This window comes from Tupaia chinensis, unplaced genomic scaffold (assembly GCF_000334495.1).
Source record: "Tupaia chinensis unplaced genomic scaffold, TupChi_1.0 Scaffold000600_1, whole genome shotgun sequence".
NCBI classification, from domain to species: domain Eukaryota; kingdom Metazoa; phylum Chordata; class Mammalia; order Scandentia; family Tupaiidae; genus Tupaia; species Tupaia belangeri.
Window position 1 is genome coordinate 7,291,924 of NW_006160117.1, and position 20,722 is coordinate 7,312,645.

Below are 20,722 nucleotides of genomic sequence, written 5' to 3' on the forward strand. Positions count from 1 at the left end.
TTCCCCACACCTAACAGCTAGTTCTCTGCATTAGAAAGGAAGATGAGATTTACTCTAGATGGGATTACCACCAAGGGATACACCTTGCCCAGGGTATGACTAATCCCTTATAGATTTGTTAACTGCTTCTTATTGTCTGTAACCTGGCAACTAATCCATGAAGTGTCATGAAACATACATGTGTAATGTCTCCTTGTACTATAAATAAAGACGTCCAGTTCATCTGGGCGGCACAGGTTGCTTGGGCTACCTAGGCTCAGGCTGCCTGTGTCCATTTCCACTCTATCCTTTTGTCTCATCTTTTCTGCTTCTTCCATAATAGCGCTAAGCCTGGGGGCGGATGCCGACATGTGCTCACTGGAGAGAGAGAGAGAGAGAGAAAGCACCTCCTGCCCCATGAGCCATGGCCATACCATAATCCCTTCTCCTCCATTTCTCCCTCATTTCAAGGTTTGGGCACACACATACACACACACACAGCATGTTTCTTAAGCTGCCAGCCCGTGACTCAAACCCCTCAGTTGGCCATGTGGGATCCAGCCACCTTAACCACTGTGCCACTGGGTGGCCCAAAGTAGTTGATGTTTTTTGACCAGATCCTGATTGGTATATCTCCCAAGTAAACTTCAGTGTATCATTTAAGGCTTCTTATGGTCTCACCATCCCCTTAACTTTGCAGTCACTGCCCTGCCCTCTGTCCCACCATAATAGAACCATCACCATTTATAAATATTTGTGTTATGGGTCAGGGATTTTCCTAAGCATGTCGTGTCATTTTACAGGCTTTCTCCCTTCTTTTTAGTTATGAATTATTCAGCACGTTTCTCTACCACTATGTTTTTAGGACACATGCATATGGTTTTGCAGCTTATTTAAACTTTTAGCATCTTACAGATAAAGAGATATGTTGCATACATATACATTAATAAGATATTAACAAGACATTTGCATTCACAGTTTAGGGTTATGGTGCGTATTTTTTTTCCTACTCTAAATGATATATTATTTTAGAATTGGAGGAGGGTAAACAACACAGCAGAAAATGCATTAATGCAATTTGTATTTTCAATTAAAGTGAGTGTGTGCTTGCCTAAAGTTAGGGGAAATAGTGATCAGGTCATCTTTAGTATCTTGGTTAAGAAGTAAAGTACTTCAGAAAATTAGAGTAGTTCCTTGAGTGCCAGAGATGAAGACCTAAAACTGAGTGTCTCCACTATCTGAATCCTTGGTACATAAATTCAGAAACTCACTAGATTTTTGGATAAGGAGAGATACTGCTATATGATAGCAATCACTAATAAGTAATGCATAACAGAATTATTAATAGCAATTATAATTCCTTGAGCAGGCACTATGACAGACGGTCTTTCATTTTACATACATTATCTCTAGTCCTCACACCACTCCCCAAGGTAAGTATGATCCTAACTACATAATAAATCAGGAAACTGAGGTTCGAAACTGTTAGTGGCTTCCTCCTTGGCCACAGAAAACTGCTGGCAGAACCAGAATTTAAATCCATGCCTCTCTAGCCTCAAAGACAATAAGCTTGTTTTTGCTGCTACAAAACACTGTCTCCAAACCCAAACTCATAAAGTGACAACAGGAAAGTCACAGTATAATCCATTAGTTCCCCACTGATTTCATCACATACTATAAAGAGTACACATACCATAGTTGATATTCTAGATAAAAGCATACTTGAATTTGAAATCTATCGCAGTATATACATTACATTTAATTATAGGGGGTGGAAGAGCCGTTTAGCCAGGCAGCAGGGACTCTGCCACTTCATATTTGGCCCTTTCCTGTAAGGGGATCATTGCTATGTTTTGGTTTCTAAAATAATTGCTAAGGAAGGCTGCAAAATGCAAAAGAAGATAGATCCCTCCTTTGCCTGAACTTGACTCAACTGGCAAAACATAAAGTCTCATAAATAGCAGTTTTCAAATGTTTCTGTTTGATTACTTAACTCCCACACCCCGGGTCGCTTGATTTGAATTTACATGATTACATTTATACTTTCAAAAATTAAGTGCTATAGAAAAGTGCTCCTCAAAATATGTTTTTCAAGTGTAGAAATAGAGTGTAAGCAACTTATACAACAACGTGACACAGCCATGACATCCAAATGCAGGATCAGTGGGCTCATCTCATGGAACAGAGTAGAGACCAGGTCACGTGTTGCTGAACCTGCATGGTAAGCTCCATGTGGTGGGCATTCATTCTCATCTGTTTCCATAGGATCTCCTGAAAGTCCTTTCAGTATGTTGAATAACAACAAAAATCTGCCCTTTGCCAGTTTGAGTAGTCCTACTCTTAAAGCAACAGTCTCTTTATATATAGAACAAACAAGTTAAAATATAAAACTGATTACTTTCTTATCAAAATTAATGCTTGATAAAAATATGTATATAGGGACCAGCAGTTGATATAATGGCTATGTCACTGAACTCCCATGTAGTTGACCGCGGTTCGAGTCCCAGTCCCAGTGGCTTAAACTCATGCCAGACAAGTGTGCGTGCATGCCCAAGGTCCCAAAAGGAGAATGAAGGAGAAGGAATTGTGGCATGGCCATCCCCCCTGGGGGGTGATTTCTTGCTTTCTGTCTCTCTGTTTCTCTCTGTCTTTCTGGTGAGCGCACGCACCCTATAGCAAAAACCTCTCAAAAAATTTTAAAAATATGTATGTAAATATATATATATATATATATACACACACACATACACACACACACATATATATACACACACATAGTGTGTAAACACACACACACACACTCTCATAAATAACATTGTCCCAGATGCATAAGCTTCTATTTATGATAAGCTTCTATTTATGAGGGGGCACAAGGACTTCCCTGGAGTTATGCAAGCGATCAAGACTTTGTGGAATGGCAAATTCTGAAACATTCTCTCAGAATATCACCGATTCATAAATAAGCTAATGATTCATCCACTATGTCATGAGAGAGTCTTCCAGAATATTTTTAGGTCACTTTATTACTACTGTAGAGGGTACAGACTTTTAAAACTCACTATCTATTTTATGTGAGTGTTCTGACTGTTCTGAATCTCTTTCCAGCAAAATTGCAGCTCCCAAGAGACGTACAGAGGTAATCAGACTTGTGTGCTTAAAAAAGAAATATTGGATATGTCTGAATAAGAGCAGACACGTTTTTAGATGCCTTTACTCCGAGTGCAAAAATCATCTTCTGCAGACCCTGCTACATAAAATTGTACACATCCAGCACTTTTCTCACAGCTGCAGGTGTAACCTTAATGTTCCTCTTATTTAAATCAAGTAAACTACCATTTGGGAACTCTTTTAAATTAGAAACCAGTCCAAGTCTGAGAAACCATTCTTTTTGAGCTTCCCTTTGAAAGAAGCTTTGGGAGGTGCAATGCAGAAATATTTGCTTATTTATGTTCTTCAATTAGAAGCTTTAAATCAAGTGATTTAAGCAAGAAAAAAATACCATAGAATATTCCATTAAAATGCCATATATTTTGATTTGAAATTACATTTCTATTTCACAAATGGGGAAAAATCAATTGATTCTAATCAAAGTTAAAAGAGCAGACTATTTTCCTTTTCTCTTTCATGAGCAAGATAGTACAAGTAAAGGGAAGAACATTTATAACAGCCTGAATTATCTTATGTCTTCTGTTTTGCAAATCTGAGTAAATCTCCTATGCTAACTTTGTCAGCTATGGAATACAGAATGTCATTTGGGATTCTATGGCTCAATTATGCTGATAAGGCAGTTTTGTAAATCATTCCAGGAGTAATGGATGTTTCTTTGAAAACGGTGAACTAGGAGTCATAAAATGTGTGTTCTGGACTTGCCTCCTTATCTTCTACCCATATGTGACAATGCATAAGTCAAATCTTGAACCCTGGTCTGCTCAAGTCCAAATGGAAAGAAGAAAAGAGTTTCCCATCTGCTGATATGAGAGTGTTATTTTCCAAATCAAAAACAGGAAGTATACTCAAGGAGCTGACAGGACAAGAGCTGAAACTGAAACTGACAGAAAATCCAGGTTTATGCCAGTTAACTTACAGCCGAGTGAGGATTAAATATAGTTATTTCGCAAAACTCTATGCACACTGTCAAGTGCTAGGCAATGCAAAGCATAATTATTATTAATATGATTATTATTGGTATCCTCCAGGCTGTTCGTGATAAAGGGAAACTGGGGAGTTAGGCTGATAGCAGCCACACAAGGAAACCTCACTGGCGAGGAATTAAATCAAAACCTGACATTCAGAGGTGAAAGACCACAGCCCAGTGTAACATATCAGAATACTAAGGCCAACAGAAAGCAGGAGATGAGCCCAAAATCACACTTACACTGGGATCTGAGGCTATCTTTTCTAGTACAAGGCATCGTGGTGGTACACAGCTAAAAGGCAGAGGTTTGAACACTTTGTAATACATAAGGGACTAGAGGGAAGAATCAAGCAAAGCTGAATATTGAGTACCTTAGGAGAACAGTACAGTTTATAAACCATGCTAAGAAAGCATTAGGACAAGCCCCTAATATAAAAGGAATTCATAGTCATTCGCAACCCCATGGTTCCTAATCTAAGAGTCTAAGAGTATGCTCAGGAGGAAATACCTAATGGAATGTAGAAAGCCTATCACAAAAGAAGGAGAATTAAGCAAGCATCTGCAATACTCCTTTCTCTTGGGCAAACTGAGGAAAGAGGTACAAGATTTCTAAGGCAGTATTCCTAACTCTATCTTGGCAGCTGTACTAAATTATTAATAACAATACTCATGGGGGCCAGCAAGTGACATAGTGATTAAGGCAGTGGGCTCCCACATGGCCAACTACGGTTTGAGTCCTGGACACAGAGGTTTAAAGATCATGCCGGGGATGTGTGTGCATGTGCATGTCCCAAATCCCAAGGGTGGAGGAGAAAGGATTGTTACGTGGCCATCTTCCTTGGGGGATGATTTCTCACTTTCTTTCTCTCTATCTCTTTTTTGTCCATTCAGCGAGGCCACACTCCCAATAGCGAAATCCCTCTCTCTCAAAAAAAAAGATATTCATGTACATTGAAGACATTCTTAGCTCTTTGACTTAACTACAACTTAACTATTCCTCTTAACTAGGACTGCTAAAGAGTCTCACAAACTTCAAAACCGAAAACAAAACCCTCATTTTAACATTTTGAAGCTCTTTGCAGGCAGCAAACTCGAGGCTAAAAGGGACATATACTGATAGACTACTTCAAATCTGAGGGTTTTTAAAGAACATTTTTCCAGGGGTCAGCAGATGGCATAGTGGTTAAGGAGCTGGATTTCCACAAGGTCAACCACAGTTCAAGTTCCAGACCCAGCAGCTTGAAAATTACACCAGTCACAAGTGCATGCATGCCTAAAATCCTGAGAGGAGAATGCAGGAGAAGGGACTGCGGCATGTCCATCTCCCTTGGGGGATGATCTCTCTCTCTGGTGAGCTCAGGTGCCCTATGGCCAAAAGAAAACAGGGGACAAAATATACACTTTTCCTGAGCTGGCTCCATAGCACAGTGGTTAAGCACTGTGCATTAGGAGCTGGGTCCTACATGGCAAACTGTGGTTCGAATCCAGCACCCAGCAGTTTCAAAGACATACTAGGTGCATATACACATATACCTAGAATATCCTAATGGAATGGAGGAATAGAGGGAAAAGGATTACAGTGTGATCATGCCCCACTGAGGCATGCTTTCGATCGCTCTCTCTCCCTTCCTCGCCTTAGCAAGCATACATGCCCTTTGGTGGTGGTGGTGGGGGGGGGGGACACACAGCACTTTTTCTAAGAATTTCTAAAGCATTTATGAGTTCATTTTTGAAAATTGAGATCTTTTTACATCATTTGAGTGACCATAATGCTTGGGTAGCAAAACTTGGGTAACATAAAAGTAGCTAGAACCTTCTGAAGAGCACTCTAACTTCAGGAAAGAAGGAGAACCAGTATACCTGGAGGAAAAAACTGGCCATTAAAAGGGCTCTCTCTCTCTCTTGTTCTGTCTCTCTCTGGTCAAATTAAATAAATAAATAAATAAACCTAAATAAAATAATTTTTTTAAAAAAGGGCTTCCATGAAGGAACAGGAAATTGGAATAAGTAACATCAGAATGTATGGTGCACCCAAATTTTAATAAAGTGTTTGAAATAAAGTCAGTTAACCCTCTGAAGCTTGATGATTCTCTCTTCACATCATCCTATTTTGATGTAAATGCCCCCTTTGTAAACTGGTATCCCTATACATACAATATTGGTATTTATCATAAATGTAAAAACTCATAGTGTAATTTAGAAAGGAAGCATGCAGGATGACATAAAGATTTTGCTATATTTATAACTAACATACTCCAAAACAACAAATTAAGAAATACTTCTTTCAAGTATTTTTACGTGGAGTATATTACATGTGTGTGAGAGAGGAGTTTTTAAAAAATATTTTCTTAAAATTTCAGTGATGACCTTGAGGACCTAGATCTAACAATGAGAACAGAAGAGACTTGGAATTGGCAGGTGGTGTGATGATGAAGGTGCTGGAATCCCACATGGCTGACTGTGGTTTGAGTCCCAGAACTGGCAGCTTGCTTTCCTACTTTCCCTTTCTCTCTCTCTGTCTGGTAAAATTGAAAAATAAATAATAACAACAGATAAAATTAAATGAATAAATAATTCTTTTTTAAAAAAAGAAAAAAAACCAGGCTTTTAAACCCACAACTTCCCTTTATGAATGTCAATATTATATTAGTATTTCAAAATAAATTACAGAGCACATTACTATATTAAATTTACTGAGTTTGAAAATGCTTTTTGGAGCCTTAAAAAGCTTTCAGTTTTAAATTCACTAAGATAACTATTGGAAAAATAAGTTTTTCATTACATTTGTAAAAATACCAATAGAAATCTGAAATTCAGCTCATGAATCACGCATATTGTTATTTCTAAGAAATGATGAAGAATATACCCTCCGAACGACAAATGGAGTCTTATGGGAAATATCTCAAGAGACACCCTATTTGATAACAGCTTGCCTCACTCAGCCTGTAAGACACGGATGGGTGGCATGATCTTCTGTTGTTTTCCCAGAATGTGCACTTTTAAAATTAGGAATGATTAAACTTTTAGAAATTCGTTTGTCTGCAGAGTCAGCCAAAAGGCACCTCTTGAAAAATTATGATCACAGCAAATTTTGGAAACAACATGTCCCACCCTCAGCTCCAAATAAGAGAAAAATGGATTCCTAAGATGCTCTTGTCCAAAATTCTCATTTTTAAAGATAAAGATACTAAAGTCTGTAAAAATTAATATGGGACACTGTTTTTTATGTCCCACTCACCCAACTACTGTTCTATGATTACTGGATGTAGTCAGAGAAAAATGCTGGGGAAAAAAAAAACAAAAACTGTTTTCAAGTTGTTCTCAGTAATGTCTTTCTCATGAAAATCCAAGACAATGCTTTTGTCAAACCCTTAAGGTTTTATAAAATATTTTCTATAGACTCAAATTGCTAATGACTGTCAGGCTGTCATTGTGAAAACTTAATATTTAAATGATTTCTTCATTGAATCTTGTTTGGTTTGTGTGGGAGACTGACACATATACCCACATAACTTGACAATTCTTTTATAGGTAAACAGCCTAAACGTACAAGAAAAATACCAATGTTTCTAATATCTGATGAAGACCCAGTCAAGGACTAGCTCCATAGACTGGTGATTGGGGCAATCAGATCTCACATGGCCAATCACATGGTTTGAGTCCTAGACCCAGAGGCTTGAGAAACACGCTGGGTAGGTGTGCATGCATGTTCAAAATCCCAACAAGAGGGAAAGATGAAGGAGAAGGGATTGTGGTAGACCACTCCCCATAGAGAGTGCTTTTTCCTCTTCCTCTCTTTCTGTCTCTCTGTCTCTCTAGCCAGTGCACATAGCCTGTGTAAGAAAATAAATAAATAAATAAATAGATAAAAGAGTCCAGTCTAAAAAGTTACTTTAGAAAAAAAAAAGGGACCAGCAGTTAGCATCATGGCTACGTTGCTGGACTCCCACGTAGTCAACCACAGTTTGAGTCCCAGACCCAGACCCAGGGACTTAAAATCACACCAGGCACGTGTGCGCGCCCAAGATCCTGAGAGGAGAATGGAGGAGAAGGGATTGCAGCGTGGCTATCCCCCGTGGGAGGTGATTTCTCGCTTTCTATCTCTCTGTCTGTCTCTCTAGCAAGCCCACACACCCTATAGAAAAAAAAAAGTTACTTTGTATCTGTTGGGAATTCTCTGAAATTAACCCCTTTACATTGTGTTTTGTTTTGTCTTCAACAACAAAAATGTTAATCCTGGGACCAGCAGTTGGCGTAATGGCTATGTCACCGGGCTCCCACGTAGTCGACAGCATTTCGAGTACCAGACCCAGTGGCTTAAACTCACACCAGATGCATGTACATGCATGCCCAAGATCCCAAGAGGAGAATAGAGGAGAAGGGGTTGTGGTGTGGCCATCCCCTCTGGGGGGGTGATTTCTCACTTTCTGTCTCTGTCTCTGTCTGTCTTTCTGGCAAGCGCATGTGCCCTATAGCAAAAATCCCTCCAAAAAGAAAAGTTAATCCCATTTCTTCTACCATTTTAATTTTTTATCTGTCTTTCAGTTAAAAAAATATATATATACATATATATATCCAGGGCATGCAAGCTCACCAGAGAGAGGGAAATTGAGAAAGCAAGTTGCCAAGTCTGGGACTCGAACAGTCAGTCATGGGGAAGTCCAGCACCTCAACCACCACACCATCTGCTGGCCTTACATCTGAATTTTCTGTGACAGAACATATTTGGAGACTAAAACCACATGAGATCATCTTCTTGTCTTTAAGTTACCTGAAAAAGTCCATGAGAATCAGGGTGCTTACACATAAAAAACTCTGTACATGTATGAGGGGACTCATGTGCTTGGGGGAGAAGTCATTGCTATTTTCCTGCCATAGGTGCTCATTGGTGGTTAATAAATTGTAATCATAGGGGCACTAAGGCTTGAGATAGGACATGCTGATGATGAAACATTTTTGCTAAATATCTGAGTATAATATGAATTCACTGTAAAAAATTGAGAAGGAAAAAAGAAAACACCCAAAATTAATACAGAGATCACTAATATGAATATTTCAATGCTCAATCTTTTCATCAGTTAATACTCAGGTAACCCTTTGTCAACGCTTACAAAATGTTTTTAGCTTATTAATACTATGCTGTTCGGATCTCAGTTGTGGGGGAAAACCTGAATCCTTTTAGGGGTAAAGCAGGTAATATAAACTGCTGTATAAGCTGCTTGGGATTTTGGTCCATTAGAGAATGGAAACTTCCTTAGAAAGAGGCGCATTTAGGAATGTGCAACTTTTCAGGCATACCATAAAGCATCGTGGCTTCTACAATAGTGATCTATCTAGAGTGGAAGCATACAGAGGGGAAAAGCAGTATCTTGCTATTTTTAGCATATCACTATAGACACGTGGTTCAAGTTCTATTAAGAAATAGGGCGAGACCAGCAGTTAGCGTAATGGCTATGTTGCTGGACTCCCATGTAGTCGACCACAGTTCGCGTCCTGGACCCAGTGGCTTAAAACTCACACCGGGTGCATGTGCATGCGTGCCCAGGATCCTGAGAGGAGAACGGAGGAGAAAGAATTGTGACATGGCCATCCCCCCAGGGGGTGATTTCTCGCTTTCTGTCTCTCCGTCTCTGTCTGGCAAGCGCACGTGCCCTATAGCAAAAACCTCTCAGAAAAAAAAAAAAAGAAATAGGGCTAGATGAGGCCAGCAGGTGGCATAGTGGGTACAATGCTAGACTCTCACATGGCCAACTGTAGTTATTGGACTAGACCTGGAAGTTTGAAAATCACTCCTGGCATATGTGTGTGCATGTCAAAAATCCCAGGAGAATGGATTGTGGTGAGGTCATCCTCCCTGTGGAGGGATGGTGATTTCTCACTTTCCTATTCTGTCTCTCTAGTGAGTACATGTGCCCTATGACAGAAATCTTAAAAGAGAGAGAGAGAGCGCGCTAGATATGGTCTAAAACATTTGACACACCAGACCACAACACTATTTCAGCTTTTATGATAGCTTTCGTGAACTGAGTATAGTTAAAGGCTTCCAACCATTCCACCCAGCTCAAAATAGCAACTTGGGCCTAAAGGGATACCTCTTAAAAAAGAATAATATGAGCAAATGAATAAAAACTAAAAAGAAATAAAAGGTTCTTCTCATTATGTTATGCTTATATTTCAACCTGAAAACACTATTATTTTGGTGGGGAAGGGGCAGCACTGATACTTAATCTTGTAGGTCATCTCACAGACAAAGAAATACAATCAACTAAATCATTCCGGGTATGCTAGGCAACAGTGAAAAAAGTGCCTGCTGTCTGGGAATACACCACAGCATTTCCAAAAATATCATGGTTTGTTCCAGAAAGACTATTCAAATAACTTTCTATCCATAGGTAAAACTATACATACATACAAGGAGTTTGCAACAAGATGATGAAAAACATATAGTGTTTTTTAAAATATGCATGAATCTTACACAAAATTGGGGACCAAAATGAACTTGTACTTTAATTTCATTTTCCCACCAACTTTTCAAGGTCCCCTCTTATTTGTAGGAGGTATGTAGTAACCAATATGGACAGACTTTACTGAGAGAATAAAGTCAATGAGATCAGTGAAAACACTAACAGAAGACCCGAGCAAACCCCAGTATAGCTCCACATAGCTGTTTCATCCTGTTCAATGTCTCTCTGAACTTGACTTCACTGTCCTGTGAGATGTGATGCTGAGACCACCTACCATGCATGTTACATGTGCAACGCACACAGTAGGCCTCAATAAATGAGAGGTGTTATTTGGTGAGTAACCATTTGGAAAAGTTAGTCCAAGGAATATTTGAATATAATAAAAACATAGTAGTTCTGAAAATTAAAAAGCAAATTTCTACATCTAGTTCATTTGTAATATGTTTATCAGGCTAGCAAAAAATCAGAATTTCAAAGGGGGTTGGACTTGATCACACAACTATGATGGCTCCATTTTATTATATGTAAATTATATCTTAATAAAGTTGATTTAATAAAAGAGTAAGTTTGCAGTAAAGGAGCTCTAAAATCCCCTCCAACTGCAAAATTCTATTATGTTCCAAACTCGAGTGATTTGTAAAAGGTCAAAAACCATGCCAGATTACCAGCTTTGGCTTTACCACTATGCCCAAGCTACTGAGAAAATTCTAGAAATACAAATAACTGTGTATTTAATTCTTACAGAAGGTATAAACATTTTTTATTGATAGCTTATAATTAGCTTTCTATCAACCATGTCTATAATTTCTTAGTATGGAGTAATTAAAAGTAAGTGGCAGAGGGCCGGCAGGGGGCGTGGTGGCATGCTGGACTGCCACATGCCTGGACATGGCAGCTTGCCTTCTCACTTTCTCTCTCTCTTGCTCTGTCCCTCTCTGGTCAAATTAGAATAAATAAAGAAAGATTTAAAAAACTAATTCTTTAAAAAGAAAAAAAATGTAAGTAGTAGAATGTACTATGTAACGATATGGAAATATAATCATGGTATTTTTTTTTCTTTTCTTTTTCAGAGAGATTTTTGCTATAGGGCATGTGTGTTCACCACAGAGACAGGGAGAAACAGAGATACAGAAATGGAGAAATCACCCCCCTGATGGGGGTGATGGCCATGCTGCAATCCCTTCTCGTCTATTCTCCTCTCAGGATTTTGAGCACACGTGCACACATGCCTAGTGTGAGGTTTAAGACACAGGGTCTGGGATTCAAACCGTAGTCAACTATGTGGGAGTTCAGCCATGTAACCATTGTGCCATCTGCTGGTTCCCTGATACATTTCTTCTCAGTGAAAAAAAAAAAAAGTAGGTTATATGAGAGAGCTTCCTCTAGCCCACTGTATCTTAGACACTCCCATGCATGCCTGGCCTGTTTCAGGCTGTTTTGGAGATTCGAACCATGGTTGCCATATGGAATCTGGTTTGTCTTGAACAGTGCATTACTGCTGCATCACTGGACAGGCCTAAATAATTGAACTTTTATAAAAATTTATTTATAGAAAGATTTTTAAAAATTCCTAGAGGATATGTGCATGAGAAAGAAAAAGACAGAAGAGAGAAAGCCAGAAAGCATACCCCATGAGGAATGATCAAACTGACAATCCCTCCTGCATTTCTCCTTCTTTTTGGGATTTTGGTAATACACACATGTCCAGTGTATTTCTCAAGCCATGGGGCCCAGACCTTGAACCTCATAATCAGCGATGTGGGATCCAGATACCTTGAGCACCAGGCCACAGGCTGGCCCTAGAAGGAAGTTTTTAAAGATACTTACTAGACTATTAAGCGTAGTTAACTCTTTTTTTTTTTTTTGGAGAGGTTTTTGCTATAGGGCGTGTGCGCTCGCCAGACAGACAGAGAGAGACAGAGAGACAGAAAGCGAGAAATCACCCCCCCAGGGGGGATGGCCACGCCGCAATCCCTTCTCCTCCATTCTCCTCTCGGGATCTTGAGCACGCACGCACACGCGCCCGGCGTGAGTTTAAGCCACCGGGTCCGGGACTCGAACCGCGGTCGACTACGTGGGAGTCCAGCGACATAGCCATTACGCTAACTGCTGGTCCCAGCGTAGTTAACTCTTAAGAGTTGTGTTACGGATGACATCTCTTCTCTGTTTGTTACCTTGTCTATATTTTTAAACTTTTAGAAATATGAACAAGCATGAGTTATATAGTAACAATTAGTTTTAGATAAAAGTAAATTAAAAATATTACAACTTAGATGACTATGATTAGAGCAGAAAACATTACAAGTGGGATAAATCTGTGTAAAGCACAGGTGATAATGGGGAAGCCAACAGACAAGTTTAAATTAGCTCTTTGATGACAGATTTCTAGGCTCTCATGAACAATCAGAGGTCCTGAGAGTACTAGACTAGGAACACCAGCTCACCCAGCACAGCAGATGCTTATTTCAGATGAAGCCTTCATTCTCTGATTTGCCAAAATATAAGAATTGAACTTTCCCACCTGTGGTATAAACAGTCCAGCATGATAAGCCAAAAACATTCTGTATTGGCTGAAAATGGCACCTGAAGATAAGCTGATCTCAATTTTATTTAAACTTTTAAAAGCATGTGTGTGTGTGTGTGTGTATGCATACACATACATTCCTCGTGTTAGACTGAAATGACATAATACTGGGTCATTGGAAGTCATGATGTATTTTTCTATGTTTCTCTATGCAAAAATACATCATGACTTTTTTGACGACCCAATATTACTTTGAATGTATTGGACATCTTTGGTAGTAAAATTATAGATGACTTATTTTCTTTCTTATGCTTTTTTATTTATGTTTTTCAGGTTTTCTAGAAGAAATGTGCATTATTTATCATTTTTAAAAAGTTCAATAAAACACCTTTTTTGGCTAATATCGCCTATCACTTAGTGTCTATATACCTGTAATTCATTAACCAATGAGGACCTATGACAAAAAGCCATAATAGCTACAGCATGCACAAACACACACCTCTGCATATATATATATCTGATTCCTATGAGCATTATCATGCAACTTTCTTTTCTTTTTTATAGAATTTTTTAAATTAACTTTATTTATTTATCTACCTTAACTTGACCAGAGAGGGACAGAGTGAGAGAGAGAGAGAAAGTGAGAGAGCAAGCTGCCATGTCTGGGATTCGAACTATGGTCAGTCATGTGGAAATCTAGCATCCCCAATCACCATGCTACCTGCCAGCCCCCTTCTTTTCCTTTGTGATAGGGACACACTATGCCACTCAGGCTAACTTTCAACTCCTGATCCTCCTGCCTCAATCTCCTGAGTAGCTGGACTTTCAAGCATTTCCATTTCACCTGACATCATGTAACTTACACCCAAAAAGATTACCTGGTGCATTTCAGTGTATAAATATGCCCATTTACAAAATGTCGACTTCAGAAGATATGACTAACTTTTTAAATGAAAACAAAACAAATCTAGCCGCAATGTAAGAGAATTCATATTAGACTATTTCTACAGATCTAAAACAACAGAATGAATCTTTCTCAAGTGTTAAAATAAGATAGGTGTTTCCCTCTTATTTGTATGCTGTGTTCCTGTTCAAAAAATTCCAAATTTTGAGGGGGACAAAAAAACCTGTCAGGCTCTCACACAAACACAGAAAGTATACAGTGGTAGAGAAACCGTTTAAATGTGCACACTAATGACCTACCAAGCCTTAGTAATTATTAGCACCGGAAAGATGGCAGAAAATTCCTTTACACAACAATTCGTGGGTTGGCAAAAGCGTTGTCTTGGTTTCACACGGAAGAAATCAATAAGAACAACTTGAAACAGTTTTCTTTGTTCATGGGAAAAAAAAAATTGCTGTAAATTGCAAGTGTTTTTCTATCCTTTTAGGCAGCAGAGAAAACGACAAAGACCTTTATGGCCCTCTCAGGTATATTGAATTTTTCAGGAATCAATGAAATTCTAAAAGTTATTTTTAAAGAACCTCGGAGAAAAAGACAGACGATGGTCAATTGTGGATAGAAAGGTGCCATTTCTTTCCCCCTTGAAACAATCGAGTGATATCTTTCTACAACAAATGACTTGCACACCATAAATTATTTTATCCTAAAAGTGTAGCTGTCATTCAACCTGCAGGAAACATGGCCATATCCTTACCTAAAGACTGGTAGAGCTCTGTCATTTTGGGATGGTCCCAGCAAGTTGTTTGGGTCTCATGGCTAAAACATAAAATAGAAAGAAAGACTTTAGAATTTACAATGGATAGTAAAGAAAAGGAAAATACAGCAAGGTTTTCTTTTGAATCATTCGGCATCTTTACTTCAAAGGACTTCCATAGTGCCGTGAATTACGTTTATCTTACCAGCAGAGAAGCCCCTGTCTTCATTTTCAAAGGGAAAAGCAATATGAACATTTTTTGGTCTTAGAATTTGTTTCTTTTTTTGTACCCCAAAGTAGACTGCACTTCTGCTATTATAAATTGACCTTGTTAGGCAATCAATAATCGAATATCAGGATTTCTTCACCCATCCAATGTGGTGGAACCCGTCGAAAGGGTTGATAATTGATTGTTATTCAACTCTGTCAAAGAGATATCGGACATTAATTCAATAAATATAAATCACCTCACTTCTCATGTGCTTTCACTGTCCCTGACGCTATTCCATTACTCTTTCTTCTACATATGCGATCTCATATCCATGATACCTGCATTTCATTTCAGCTTAAGGTGGATAGACAGTGCCCAACTAATATATCATACGTTCCTCTTCCCATTACTTTCAGAATGTCTGTTTTAACTCAGTACTCCATACACCACTACACCTCTTCCTATATTTACTTGGGCCTGAATAAAGCATTCACAATTCTCTTCCATTTCTTCAAGTGTGGCTGCCAGCTCTCAGCTCCTGCCACTAAAAGAACAAAACACCTTTGTTCCTCATTCAATTACATGAATAAACCTGAAAGAGATAACTATATATACTTTTCCTTACTTTGGCTCATCTACATAAATCACCATAGCATCGTATTTCCAGTCTGGGAGGCTTACAGGACAGGCTCTCGTACAGTAAAATGCAGCAGTGAGCCATATTTTGGTACTCATATACAAGGCCTAGTCATAAGCTTTTGGGGTGAAGAGTGGGAATGAAGAGAGGAGAAATGGCTTAAATTTGGGACTGTCACAGGGACCGGAGTGTCCAGAGACCTCACACAGAAAGAGAAGCTTGGAGAAGCAGCAACCTGGCCTTAGCACAGGTTTTGAATTTCTGGGCTCCTTATCCTACTAGCTGTAAAATTTGGGGTGAGATTGCTCACCTGGGAGTGTTAAAGGATTAGCTGACATTGGGAAGTGACAGGAACCTTTTGGTACTGAGTACATCATCATTTTTGTTATCACTAAAAACAAGCCTTTTATTAGGTGATCACAATATGGATGTGGCTCCAACTGTGGTTAGTCACTCGAACATGAGACCCTTCGTGAAAAACAAAACTGACACTCAACACTCATTACCTCTGTTTCAAAAAAAAAAATGAGTAAAAAAAGGAGAGACATTTAGGGTGGCTTGATAAATCTAATACAACCATAAATCTCACAAAGATATATGGAAATTATCCAGACTACACAACTTCAAAGACCACGTCTGTGATATTTACCGTTCAGTGATTGAACAGTGAAGGCTACTGAAATCAATTTGCAAGAAAATGTTTCCCTGCAAAGGGCTGTTTCACTGTCTCCCAAATATGTTCATTTCTGTTTTACTTTTCTGCGAAGACAATTCACAAGTGAGGAGTGCAACAAGGGCATTCCCTCAGTTGAGGAACTGTACCAGAGTGACATCCAAGTCTTAAGGCAGAAGATAGAGGAGGAGATGCGGTCTACACTTTAGGTGGTTTAGGAAACCCCATGGTCAAGCTGGTTTATGATCTAGAGGAGGGGTGGGCGGGACTCGTACTTTATATGCAGAGCACAAGGAGGCTGCAGCTTGCAGCTTCATGGAAAAAGTGTTGCTTGTTCTCAGGCGATTTTAGCTCAGAAAGTGAATGTGTACCAATTCCATATACAAGCACAGAGCAAGGAAAGGTTACCTTCTATTGAAACCACTCTACATTCTGGCCTCCTCTATTTCTAAAGGCCATCCAGATGGGAGTGCCAGGGAGCGAGGAAGGGAGAAGGGAAACAGGGATGCGCACGCGTGTCCACACTAAGGCCCCTACTGGGCACACTGCATAATAACAACGTCCCTTCTCCAGGACATTTCAAAGGACTGTAGCATCTTCAATAGATCTGCAGAAAAAAACGCTCAGCTGAACAGATAGATGTAACCAAACAGAAACAGAGAACCATCCTGAAAAGCCACCATCTGGAATAGACTTCAAAACGAAGGAACATGGGCAAGAAATAAACTTGTAGCAAATACGATTCTAAAAGGAAAGAGAAAGGCACACACAATTTACAAGAAAATCTCACATAGAGAGAATGAATGGGAGCGTCACATAGCTCCCTACCTACCTCAAAAAAAAAAGAAAAAAACCCACCCTCCTGATTGTTGACATACCTACACTTCCACCTTTTTTAAGAAATTTATTTTAGAGGTTCCATGTCTGAAAAGGGTGTAGAAATGATTTTTTAACCTGTCAGTCCTCAGTAAAACTGAAATTCCCTTTACTCAAAGACGAAATTCTAAACCTCAATTCCATGGTGATTACCTGTAATTCTGGAGGACTTGAGTAACATAGATAAACGAACTCCTCGAACAGTTCCAGAAACCAGTCCTTTTACCTTCTTCCCCCCCACACACAAACCTTTTCTTTTTAAGCAATGCAAAGTAACTAGAAAAACAGATTTAGACTTCACTTTTTCGGTCTCAGTTTCACTTCAGTTGCTAGCCGGTACTAAGCAGAAGAGGTGAGCACAAGTGGAAAGAAGGAAAGAATACAGGGTGTGACTAATCCTCAAAACTAGAAAAATAATCTTTTAATCATTTAGCTCTTCAAATGCTTGGCAACATAGCGGAAAGAGCTTCAAATTATTTTGGTAACTCCATGATAAACTAAATATGCATGTCGCTGAATGTGGGTATTTTCTACCTGAAGCGAACCCAAAGCCCTACTGGGAAATATTTAACCCTCCAAATAGACAGGAAAGATGCATATGAACTGGCTGCATTGGTTAAGCAGAGACAAGCAGAACTCCTGTCTATAATCTACCTTGTCGGACAAAGCGATTTTTTTTTTTTGGTCTGTGATCAATACAGATTTCACAGCTATTTCTTTACTCTGTGCCTGTTTTCAAAAACAGTAGAGAATACTTAAAGTCTCTAGGAGAAGCAACTCAGACTTACCTGGAATAGGCAGACAACATAGAAAAATATACTGGGCTAGGGAGATGGGGATGAAGAGTGGGTGGTACTGTTCTTGGTAATTGTCTCTATTCTGTACCTCACTTTCCACATGGGAAACACACTCCCCATATACCATGTCCAACCAATAAAGGAAATTCTGAGACCTGTTCACACGCTAATGAGTACATCAGCCTTCCTGAGAACAATGATATTCAACATAGATCACAAGCCTGTATTAACAGAGAGATCGACGTCATAAATATCCTTAAACCGCTCCTTAAATCTTTCAAAAAATGTTATTGATTTTGGCCCTGCTGGTTCCAAAACCTGGCATCAGATATGCCTCTCTGAGCAGTTTTCAAGCTAAGATTTCTCAAATTTTTCTTATTCACAAAACCCACAATATTTTTATTCAACATAGATCACAAGCCTGTATTAACAGAGAGATCGACGTCATAAATATCCTTAAACCGCTCCTTAAATCTTTCAAAAAATGTTATTGATTTTGGCCCTGCTGGTTCCAAAACCTGGCATCAGATATGCCTCTCTGAGCAGTTTTCAAGCTAAGATTTCTCAAATTTTTCTTATTCACAAAACCCACAATATTTTTTTCCCTTTTCACCTAAGATTTCTCCACTTTTTCTTATTCACAAAACCCACAATATTTTTTTCCCTTTTATTGAAGACTGTGATAGGAACTTGAGGCAAATTAAAATATAAAATTATCAGCTATGACAAAAGACCCCTGCAACACCTACTTGTCAATAATAGGAAATTAAAGCGTTACTCGACTGAGCACAGGGCTGACCTAATTTCCTACCATACAATTTAAATTTTCTCTCACCTTCTTTAGTTTCAAGTAGTGTGCAAGGTTATTATAACTGCCTCAGAGCTGTTCCTGCTGTCAGTGCTGGAATAATCAGACTTATTGGAATTGCTTTTTTAGTTTCTTAAAAACAAACATTAAACACTTATAAAAAGTAACAAATATCTACTGCTCTCGCTGGGGAAATGGCAGTTGCCTAATTAAAATAAGATTTCTTCTGCCACCACTGTTTCTTGGTACTGAAAATATTCTGAATGGTCGCCTTTTTTTTTTTTAAATAGCTTTCCACTATTTCCAAGGGAGGAAACTAATAACTATACAGCGATATAAAAAGGTAGCGTTCTTTTGCGATTTGCAGAGGATTAGAGTTCGGCTTCATATATAATCTGGAGCCCATTGATCCACACACACAAATGATTTGCCTTTAATCTGAGGATCAGACTCTTTTTCTAGAGGAACCTTGGCATCTGCATGCTGAATTGTTGAACTTGGCTTGCATTGCTACAATACTGGCAGTGTGAGGATGGGAAAATTAGATTTAAAAGTTTCTGCTACTGTGGGGAGAGGTCTGCAGGGAGGGGTGTCAATGGAAGCATCAGAGATCTGATCCTAGCTCCCATTTCCTGTTCCCTGGGATATTTAACATTTTATTCTGTCTGGCTCAAGCCAGGGCAAAGATGATTGCCTCGGTGGCTGTTCCAGCTGTTACTTGCCTTCTCTTCTATTTGGTCTTCAAGGTTTAACTCCCACCCACCCTCAACTCTGGCTGAAGCAATTTCGCTTCAGGGTCGTGTCCAATCCAAGATCAAACAATGATGACTGAAACCAATTCCATGGTGATCAAGGGTCAGAGACCTTTCATATAACTGTGTTGTTTCATTTGCTCCTCTCGCTTCTCCAAGAGCGACTGTATCCTCCTAAGAGGGACTTCGCAACAAGAAAATAAGAAATCTAGGCAAAAATAGAAAGAATGATGGGGGTGACAAACAGAGAGCTAGAGATAAAGCAGCAGAGAAGCCAGGAAGGGCTTATTCATTAAGGAAGAATGTAGATTTCACTTAGAAACTTTGGTTCTCCACTTGGAGCAGAGGAATTTTGTTTGGGACACGGAAGCATTTTGTAATTAATACTATGCCTCCCGCAGGCAACTAAACCCCTTTGATTTAAGCTTCAAACTTAACTTCAAATTGACCTGAGATAAGCAAAGTGTCTTGTCCTTTTCATTGCCCTGACTGAATTGGGAAAGACAAACTTTGCTTAAAGATGAGCACAGACACCTGGAGAAACGCGAGAGAAGGGCACCCCCGCGAAATGACTCCACACCCAATCCCAGAGGGCAAAGAAAAAAGAAAAAGAAAGAAAAAAAAAAAGGAGAGAGAGAAAAAAAAAGCCCAAACAAACTAATAAAAAAACCACACTATTGATCCTCTCTCTGTCAAATCTTTGACTTCTGGGCTTTAATCGTTACCTTTCTTGATTGCTGCAAGTCTTGGGGCATGGAATAAACACAGTAGAAAACGCAGCGAGGGAAATGTCAGTTAGAATCCTCGGAAGAAATCAGGCAGAAAGTTGACCTTTTGGCACTTGCAGTGCAATGGAAGGTAGAGCCGCGCGCACCCCTTCCTTCTGCGAGGTCGAGCGACGATTTAGGAATAGCCTGTCTTGCTCACGTCCACACAGGCAGCCTGGAAAGGAGCAGAAAGCTCCCCCGGCCCCAATCCCCTGGTGAGGAACGCGCTGTGCCTCCGGGTTCCGCGAGAAATTAGCTTTTTTTTCTCCCCAAACCAGTCCCAAAGCTGGGGGAAGAGGCTCCCCACGAGCCCAGCACCGGGGGGACAAGCCTCACGGGCGCACCTGCAGCAGCGCCGCGAGGACCCGCGGAAAAGGTTCCTCGACGCCGGTCGCCTGGCGCCCAGGGTCCAGCTGCCGCGCCTGTGAAAGTTTTGGCCGC

The 20,722-nt window shown here is 39.6% G+C and overlaps 1 protein-coding gene across 1 annotated transcript in view; it reads right to left on the reverse strand.

Annotated features, from left to right (window-relative positions):
• Positions 1-20,722, reverse strand: part of DMD (dystrophin) — a 1,496,890-nt gene that overhangs the window by 149,218 nt on the left and 1,326,950 nt on the right. The window contains exon 33 of the mRNA XM_027775723.1: positions 14,761-14,822. Within this exon, the coding sequence (XP_027631524.1) occupies positions 14,761-14,822 (62 nt within the window). The remainder of the gene's footprint in view (positions 1-14,760; positions 14,823-20,722) is intronic.